We start from the raw sequence: 10,149 nt of genomic DNA on the forward strand, positions 1-10,149 counted from the left end.
ATATATATATATATATATATATATATATATATATATACATACATTGTCTACTAAAGAACATCACAGGTTTCATGTTTTCAGATGGAAGCCAAATGTGACCAAGACACAGGGCTTGTGTCCAGGAGACAATATTGTTTAATATTTTGTGCGTAGAGGCAAATCTTCCACCTCCATAAAGAGGGGAAAACGCTAGTGGTTTCAAATCAAGCCTGTTTAAATAGAGTTATCAGTGACATTTGCACTGAGCATGTAACACAAAATGACATGGATTTAGAAAAGTGTCACATTTCTCTTCTTGGAGATGAGAATGTGAGGTCTAGCTAATTATTTGGACCGTTTAGATTTTACATGTAATGTTGAATGTAAAGTCTTCACCAACTTATTTAAGTCAGGACTGTGGAGACAAGGAAACACCTAAAACATGCAGGACAGTAGGTCCCGAGGATCAGGCTTGAAAAGCCAGCTTTAACAGAGTTTTTTTGTTCTTTGATACAATATTCCTGTGTTTGTCTCACTTTGCTGTCCTCTCTCTCAACTCCTAACTGCTTATGACAGATGATCACTCAACCTCAGACTGGTTCTACTGGAGGTTTTTTCCTATTAAAAAATAATTTATTTTGTCGGCTCGCCAGTGGCGTTTACTGCTCCTGCTGAGTCCTGTGTTCCTGGTTGGAGCTGTGCGGCTGCTTCAGTTGGCAGTAGAGCATGTCCTGCTGGGCAGTTTCTGCTCTGCAGAGTCCCTTGCCACCGGAGCAGGCAGTGTGGCCAAAGCGTTCAGCTGCGGAGGCGCCTTTAGCATCAGGGAAAAGACCTAGACGCTCTGACACAGCAAAGCCGTCCTCTAAGGTGGACCATCTGATGTCAGAGTTGGCCCAGATGAGGGTAGTTTCCAGCTGGAGTTGGAGAGACTGGAGGAGTTCTCTTTCCTTCAGAACATCTCTGCTGGTGCATGTTGCTGGTTGCGCCTGACTGCACACCTGTCAGTAATTTCCTCATCAATTCTTTGTTACCTTTCTATTGGTGGTTGTGGAAGCGCCATGGCAACGAGAGACTTTGGTCCATTTAGGCTCATTAAATGTTAGGGTCGTTGAAGTCGAGGAGCTGGCGAAGCGTTCCAGGTAACAAACATTTTAACTATGGAGTATTTGGGAAAGCTTAAACCCGACGAGGAGCCGCAGGAAAGACCTCTCTTTGTCTGATGATCAACTTATGTTGGTAGTATCAAGCTTCTGTGTCCTTAAAGATCTTCAAGTAATTCTCTTAGTATTTTGGACATCTTCCTTTTACTGCTCAACTCACCTTCCGGTTCTCTGTGCTCTCAGATTACTACTGCCGATTCCAGAACCAGTCTCCTCTGTGAAAGTAACCTCTGGATCTCCGATCTCAGACATTCACCCACTGTAGCTTTTACCCCTCCAGTCTCCACCTGCCTGCCCACTTTCCTTCATGTAAGCTCCAGGTCCTTTGGAACCCAAGTTCACCCAGCTGGAAATTACCGTAGCCCCCATCGGGAATCAGCCACCCGCTGGATTCTCCCTCTCTTCAACACTCCTCTGCTGAGATAACTAATCCTCATCGAACGTTCTGTGATAAAACATCTTGTATTCTGGATGTGGGTCAGAAAGTTACAAGGAAACATGACTAGATTGGGGAAAGAGCAAACATGCTGAAGGGGTTTCACTTTTATTCCAAGATTCCATAGTAAGTTAAATACATTATTTCAAACTTTGACTAAACTCCATGTTCTGAAGTTGTTGAGGAAAAGCACACACAGGTGAAAGGCAAGATGCTGCTGGAAGAGGGTTTAATCAAGCAAAAAAGAGATTTAAAGAGCTGAGGTTGTCCTAGAGGAGCAGACAATGAGGGGAGACCCCGAAAGTCACTTTTAGAGAACAGAATGATTCAACAAATAAGCAAAGCAGGGTGACTGTGGAACAAGAGCAGGTGTGTTTAGGTGCCGTGCAGATCGTAAGTCTATAGGAGCTGAGGGATGACAAAATAGTACAGAATAAATTCAAAGAAAAACATTAGGATCAGGAAAATTAGCTATACATTGAAGTTAAACAGGAGGAAGACCGACGCAAAACTGAAAACCAAACTGACTGAATTTAAAATCCACTAGATTGTATGGCCCACTAGACTGGGCCATACAATATTGATTCTCAGTAACAACAGTTTTTATGCCAGATTCTCCAGAAATACATTTCTTTCACAATTCATATTAAATGTTCAACATAAATAAAAGTTGTGTGATAAAATCTGGCAGTCTAGAAAGAATCTAGCATTCAAATTCAATATCAGCTTAATCATTTTTGAACCTCATATTTTGACGTCATTCATTTTTGCCTTCAAGTCAGTGTTGATGCCAAAAAGTTCACTCGAGGAAATGAACACCCCAGTGTAACAACAGACGTAGTCATAAACACAGCGCCAATGGTGTGAGTGGGAACCGCATGTTTTTAAAATACTCAAACATTCTAACAAATAATAATCATCTGGTGGGGTGGGAATACTGAATAGCTGCCAGGAATTTGTTCATTTATTTTTAATTGTAGCTTTATCTTTTTCAGGGTCATGTGAAACGTTCGTCCTTATTCAAAGTTGCCAGTTAACCTTGCAGGCATTTTTTTTTTTAACCGAGTACTCAATTAATAGCCCAAGTTCCACACATGTTAATATGTTTTGTTTTCTCCAAATCAACAGGTGTAAAATTTTAGAAGCAAAATGTTAATATAATGCAGCAAACTTCTGCTCTGGCAGACAGGTTAACCAGCTTCCTTCTTCTTTATTCTTTATCAGTGCAATTAAAAGAGTATTTCTGGCCTCTTCCTCTGGTACACCAACACTGTAAATCCTCTATTTCATCCAATACCCTTACCTGTTTCCTATTTTTCTCCTTCATGGCGGTTCCATATTCTACAACCTTTATTCAAAGTACAATGCTCTAAAAATTATTTGCCCAAACATAGATTTCCTATAGTTTTGTTTTTCTGCCAGGCCCCAAATGTTTCAAATCATCAAACAAACCTTAATGTCAGACTAATTTAATCTGGGTAGGATTAAAAAAAATACATGCAATTTCACCCCTGAATAACTTACAAAAATCAAAATAGAGGTTTAGGCCTAGTCAAAGTCTAGACATAAATTTCAATTTCTATGCTGGCACATGATCTCAAACATGAAAACCTTTGAATGTGGCTTAATTAACATAATCCTGAATAAAAAAAGGGTCAAGAGTCCCCAATGTGATGTAAAAGACTCGTTGCCAGTTATTACAAAAGTTAATTGCAGTTGTTGCTTTAAGCTATTAGGTTTAAGGGGGAAGGACTTCTACACAAAGGGCCACTTAGATTTGATAGCCTTTTTTCCTCGATAAACGATATCACTGGGAAACATTTTTTTTATTAACTCAGAATCTGTTTATTTGATATTAAAATAGGTTTAATTATTTGAAATATTTAATTAGGATGGAAAAAGCAATACAATGTATCTATGGGGAGGGTAATCTTTTTTTCACTGTGCTGTAAGCACACCAGATAATATCGCTGCACAGTTTTACATTAGATTTTTTTTTTCCATCTGCCAGACTTGAACGAAGCATCCTTTTTTCATCACTTTACACTTTTTTACTGCTCTGTCCATGCAATTTATTATTTTTATTTTTTTTTGGATTCCTTCCCTAATGATCTGAACCATGTCATGCCTCTTCCATCCTTCTGCCCACGAGCTTCAGATGGGAGCCAACATTCCTCACGGAGAAAGAACCTTCTCCTGGAAGATGTTGTCAGGACGACTGTGTTTCTATTGGTGGCTGTGGAGGTGCCATGGCAACCGGAGACTTCGGTCCATTTAGGTTCATTAAATGTTGGGGTCGTTGAAGTCAAGGAGCTGGTGAAGAGCTCCAGGTAGCAAACATTTTAACTACAGAGTGTTTGGAAAAGTTTGAACCCGAAGCTCCGCACACTTTGTTGAGGTTTAGCTAATCTGCGCTGACTCATTCAGGGTCTCTTTGTCCACCGCATCAATAAAACCATTCAACCCTTCTCTAAATTTGTCTTTTTTCCTCAGGTGCCAGGGTCTCTTAAAAAAAGGAATGTGGAGGATTAGGTTACAAAATAGAGGAATCCTGATCCCTCAGTTTAATTCGATCGTTCTTTCCATAGCACCTGATTAAATAAAGAACACATGTGATTGAGCCGAGGCTCTGAGGGACAGGGGTCTGTTTGGGATTATGTTAATACAAATAAGCCTAAAAGGCTTTGACGTTTTATCTCTCCGGACAAAAGTCACATGTTAGAGATGATGCTGCTGACGTTTGTTCATTTCAAAATCAAGTGTCCTATTTTAAATTTGTATTTCTTTTTTCTGTGTGGGTGGGCTAAACAAAATGTGTGCCTATGTATGTGTGTGTCAGGGGGCTTTATAAAAGGTCTGAAGGGTCGAATCAGATCTCAGTTAAGAGTTTTAACATCAGAGGAGCGGTTTTCACTCAGAGAGGAAATGTAAGTACCAATTAATCTTTGTGTGTTCTTCAAATTTATTTTATCTATTTGTACTTTTTTATGTGAGTGTAAACCTAGAATCAATATTCTGAAACTGTGTTAATGTAAAAGTGAAGGCATAACAATATATATATATATATATATATATATATATATATATATATATATATATATATATATATTTGGAGATAATTTTTATTTGTATTTAACTTTTTTTCTTTCTCAAATCAGTGCAGATGTTTGTTTCCCTGCATTTACCTTTAACATTGTGTGTCTTTTATTTTTTTTCTCACACAATTTTAAGTTTTATAATGCAAATTTAGAAAGTATACTTTTAAATTTAAACTATTAATGACCCGCCAATTGAAATTTTTCCTCAGATCAAGAATTGTGTAAAAGTGTAATAGTAAGTATTGCTAAAAATGTATGCAGAATTCATTATATTATAGAATAATAATCTGACACAGTTGTAGCAATTTTGTTTAGCAAAATGTTAAACCAGTTAAGTAAATTATGATTTTGTGAAATTTTTAACACTGAAGGTCAAATGACTTTGCTTTGTGACAATGAATTGTCATAGGAGGAACCTATGACTCAGGATTTGCATATTGCCATATAGTTATTCCTCTAATCACTAACTGGGATTCCCAGTGAAAGAGTTTAAGAGTAAATCTGACTAAATAAACAGATGCCATACTCTCTAGATGTGATTTTCTGCCACTTCTTTTACATGTATCTTTTTTTTTTTCTGATTCAGAAAATGCAGCTCTCCCACCGGCCTGTGCAGTTGTTTGCTGTGATGGTTCTTGTCATCTTTCCAACTGGCCATTGTCAACAGAATGAAAGGTAAGAGCCAAATTCGCTTTTATGCCTGTATGCTAAAATAGCTATTTTGTCTAAAGAGAAATTAAAGATAAATATGTTAATAAAACAATATAATTGATTTTAAATAATTTTAACTGAATTCATTAATCCAGAATCTCTTCTTAATTTTAAACAGTAAGTTCTGTTGTCCATCTTACTCCATGCATTACTTTCAATCTTTTTCAAGAAGTGACATTTCTTTGTACGTAGATGGACTTCCTTCGCCTGATTGTGTATTGTTTATTTCAAATTTGTTTTCAGTGAATAATTGAAATAAACATGGATTTTTCAAGCATAGCATTCAACCGTTTTATTTTTTTTGCATCCACCTAAGGTGAATAGAAAGTGTTTAGATGGATCCCAACATATGTTTGGAAAGAGATGTGCTTTCCCGAAACGTTTTCTAACTTGTGTTCGGTCTCCCTGCAGCCGTCGAGCAGTGACTGAACACCAGTTGATGCACGATCGTGGTCGAAGCATCCAGAGCCTAAAAAGGCACATTTGGCTTTCCAGCGCTATCGAGGGTCTTCACACGGCGCAGACCCGCTCCGCTGTGGCTGCTTTCACTCCTTCAAAGCTCCTCAACTCTCCTCTGAATCCAGTCCTGAACCCAGCTAAAGAGAGCCCCCAACCTGCTCCGGTCCAGAATATGCTGAGAGACTTCTTTTATCCCCACTTGAATCATCTCCTGGATGAAGAGCCCTAATGCCACACAAATGCAGAAACGTAAAATAAAATATACAGACAGATTCAGTGTGTTGTTTGCTCTCTTTTCTCTCTATATATATAAAGACATACACTACCACTCAAATATTTAGGGTCACTTAGAAATGTTCTCATATTTTTAATAAAAATCACTTTTTCTTTAGTTGGAATAACATCAACGTAATCAGAAATACCCTCTAGACTTCCTCAGTGGGGTATTCTGTCTATAATGGCGTGGCCAGCACCGTCACCAGATCTCCACCATATTGAGACGTTGTTGGAGCAGCTTGACCGTATGGCCATTAAACAAATCCAACTCGGATTCTCTTCAGATTACCTCAACAAAATCACAGCTGGAATGCCAAAGGTTTGCAAGGCTGTAATTGCTGCAAAGTGAGGATTCTTGATCAAAGCAAAGTTTAAAGGAGATTTATTATTTCAAGTACAAATCATTACTTTTTTACCTTGTCTTAAATATATTTTCTATTTCCATTTTGCAACTCAGTCGATTAATAAAATGTGTCTTTGTTTTGGGTTTTGGTTGACCCCAAACTTTATAGGTAATTAAAACTACCTTTGAAAATACCTGAAAATGAAGGAAGTTTTGCTTTTGAGCGCTATACCCTCTAACGCTTTTTGTATAGTTGTTTTTTTTAACGCTGCCTCAAGAAACTACTGAAATCCTGCCAAATTACATGCAAAAGGAAATCCATCCACAACAGTGGTTTTTGTTTTATTGGTGGTTTTGTCAAATTAAAACAAAAGTTGAATATATAATCTCAGTTTTTCTTTCAAAACCCAAAAGAAATTTTTGCTTTTCTGACTTCAACAAATTACATCAAACATATGACCACATAACCCAAATGTCTGGGTTAATATGTAAAATGATGAAGTAATAATTATTATCAAAATGTACCTTAATAGCAGCTGCAGCGGATATATTAATGATGTCAACAGCGGCATCGTTGTATTGCCCACTACCAGCACACCTTTCAGCTGTTGATATCAGCACATTCTGTTAGTTTTGCACACCCGTCTCTGTCCAGTGCTTACAGAAAACTTGAACGCTGTCCCCTGTAATTCCCGTTATTCTTCATGTTAAATGAGGCATGTTAAACTCATGAAATTATTTAAATTCGCTGGCAACATGCAGGATAATGAGTAAGCCCCTTCAGCACCTCTGTAATATTTTGATGGATGTTTTTCCAAATGCTGAGGTAAAGTGAACAGAACAGACAGCTTCAAGTAGGACGGTTTTATTTAAAGACAATTATTTTGTAAAACTGATGTTTTCCTATAAAAAGCTTTAACCAAGTTTTAAGAAACAACCTTCTTTATTAATGTTAAAAGTTAAGTCATCTGTTTCATTACAGAGGGAAAAATAGGTATTGAACAAGTGAATATGTTTCTCTGTCAACAAACTTTACATGGGAACTCTGTAAAGGAATCTACACAATATCTTTGTAAAAACCCAAGTAATCCCCCCACACACAAAAAAATATATGTTAATCAGATATGTGTCATAAAGTGAAAAGAGACATACTGTAAATAAAAATACAGTGGAGTCAAAAGAATAATAATATAATATTATATAATAATATTAATAATTATATAATCAGTAATGCATTAATTTAACATTTCCTCTATGCATGAACATTGCATGAAAATGCATACTGAAATGTGTTGAATGTTTGCTAGTTTGGACGTGTCAGTCAAATACCGAGAGTGTATCTGACCAGACGAGACCAAAATTGAACTGTGTTTGTGTGGAAGAATGGGTCAGAATCACATTTGAGCAAATCATGCAGCAGTTACTCCATAAAGGACATTTGGAAATGTTCGTTGCCACAAGAGGCTTTTCTACTGAGTAAAACAATACATTTTCCTAAGTGGGTTCACTTCTTACTCCTTGTGCCATTCCACTTTGTTATTTACAACTTCATTTATGGATCTATTTCTGTGAATTTCTTTGCATGTGTGGATTAATTGGGTTCTTAGTGATATCTGGTGTGAATTTCCTGTCGATAACTTTCTCAAAAATATAATTACCTAGAAAACCACTGACATGTTAAATTCTTATTATTAGATTAGATTAACTTTATTGTCCCAAAGGAAATTTGATTTGGGTTACAGACACTGGCTGCAACATAGTCCAAACTATGCGTCACACTGCATTCGCACATAACACACTACTATAAAAATTCTATTATAAGACAATAAATAGATACATAAAGAAGCATGTTACATTACATTCACAATAAAAATTTTGAAGAGAAAAAAAATATATAAATAAATAAATAAAAATTTACAAAAACCCTTCCATTCCTCTCTATATGTACAGATAACATTTTACAGATATTATTTTATGTTTTTAAGGCATAGAACAACCTTTCCAATTAATGGTACATAATGTGAACATGCAAGTGGAAATATTTCTATTGTGCTACATTTTTATTTTGCCCAAAACTATTGAATTTTAATCTGAATTAGATTACAAAGGTTGTAACATAAAAAAGTTTTTACCTTTTCCTTATAATTTCTCATACTTCTATTGCTTCCCTTTCAAGATGTAATAATAGGGTTGTTTAATGATGATTTATGTAAACAGAAGTTGAGTCGGCACCAAAAGTAATCTGATAAAATATGAAAACAGTGCAATAGTGACTGTTCAATTGCGCAAAATACCACACCAATTTTCTGCAAGCATGTATAAAGGAACCCCTCTGTAGTTTTACCTATGAGCATTTCTATTAAAATACATATCAGCACACTATGATCTTTTTTGGTTGATCAACTAAAACTGCTTTTCTTTTATTATTTTTATTTTTGCTAAGCTGTTAAAGTAAAACTTTCTCTGTCACAAAATTTTGGAAAAGCAAAAATACAAATATTTTGTTTGAGACTGGATACAAAAAAAAAACTGTTTCATGAGAGGAAGCTGTCTTCAGAATAAACAAGGTTTCTTGAGAAATTGTTCTACGCTGAGGAGTTGTTGAATCCCCAGGAGAAAACCAGTTTTGTGATTTAGCCATATCGTCATTTTTTGTTTTATTTCGGACTCCCTTCTGATAATTGCTTTTACGTCTAGACCAAGTTTGGTTCAAACTTAATTCAATTCAATTCAATTCAATTCAATTCAATTCAATTGTATTTATATAGCGCCAATTCATGAAACATGTCATCTCGAGGCACTTTACAAAGTCAAAATAAATCATATTATACAGATTGGTAAAAAATTTGCTATATAAGTTGATTGCTTCAAAGTCCCGACAAGCAGCATTCACTCCTGGAGAAGCGTAGAGCTTCTAACGATGTAGAAATGACATTGTTAATTTTATTATTATTCCTTTATTTAACCAGGAAAAGTCCCATTGAGATTAACAATCTCTTTTTCAAGGGAGTCCTGGCCAAGATAGTGGCAAAAGATTACATTACAAATTACATTACAGTTTACAATAACATCTATCTAAATTACAATTTCATAAAACAGTTACAAACCATAGATCTCATTTCCAAACTTTTGAGCAATTGTTTAAAATGTCCGATCGGAATCAAATCCTTCAACTTCCAGTCTTTCTGAAGATTGTTCCATGCTGTGGGGGCAGAGTACTGAAAAGCTGTCTTTCCAGCTTCAGTGCGGATATTAGGTACAGACAGAAGCAGAGACTCTTGAGAACGTAGAGAATACAGTCCAGCTGCTCTTGGTTGAATGTACTCACAGAGGTATGAGGGGAGCAGGTTAATGCAGGTATATCAGTTGTCTGAGGGTTGTCTGAGGGAAATAAGCTGATAAATTTGGAAAATTTGTGCAAATTTACCATTTAATTTACCTTAATGTGTTTATTTTGCACATATTACTCCGTTATTATTATTATTATTATTATTATTATTATTAATAATAATAATAATAATAAGTATTATTATTATTATTATTATTATTATTATTATTATTATTATTATTATTATTATTATTATTATTATTATTATTATTATTCACTTGATCAAACGAGAGCGGAGGGTGCGTCACTAACTGGTTGCCTGGGAGACCCAGTTCTGGATAACTTTCTCCCCGACTGAA

General features: G+C 35.8%; 1 protein-coding gene across 1 annotated transcript; it reads left to right on the forward strand.

Annotated features, from left to right (window-relative positions):
* Positions 1-3,063: 3,063 nt before the first annotated feature.
* pth4 (parathyroid hormone 4) lies at positions 3,064-6,119 on the forward strand. The gene is made up of 4 exons (XM_036134749.1): positions 3,064-3,905; positions 4,415-4,502; positions 5,260-5,348; positions 5,796-6,119. The coding sequence occupies exons 1-4, from the start codon at positions 3,700-3,702 to the stop codon at positions 6,070-6,072; spliced, it is 660 nt and encodes a 219-aa protein (XP_035990642.1). The 5' UTR covers positions 3,064-3,699; the 3' UTR covers positions 6,073-6,119.
* Positions 6,120-10,149: the final 4,030 nt, after the last annotated feature.

This window comes from Fundulus heteroclitus, unplaced genomic scaffold, assembly GCF_011125445.2.
Source record: "Fundulus heteroclitus isolate FHET01 unplaced genomic scaffold, MU-UCD_Fhet_4.1 scaffold_90, whole genome shotgun sequence".
NCBI lineage: Eukaryota > Metazoa > Chordata > Actinopteri > Cyprinodontiformes > Fundulidae > Fundulus > Fundulus heteroclitus.

What these genes read in the sequence shown, in the direction of transcription:
- pth4 (XM_036134749.1), top strand. Translation starts at nt 3,700, where the DNA reads ATGCCTCTTCCATCCTTCTGCCCACGAGCTTCAGATGGGAGCCAACAT. An exon ending in GAGCTGGTGAAGAGCTCCAG is followed by an intron (nt 3,906 to 4,414) that starts GTAGCAAACATT and finishes TGTGTGTGTCAG; the next exon opens with GGGGCTTTATAAAAGGTCTG. An exon ending in CATTGTCAACAGAATGAAAG is followed by an intron (nt 5,349 to 5,795) that starts GTAAGAGCCAAA and finishes GTCTCCCTGCAG; the next exon opens with CCGTCGAGCAGTGACTGAAC.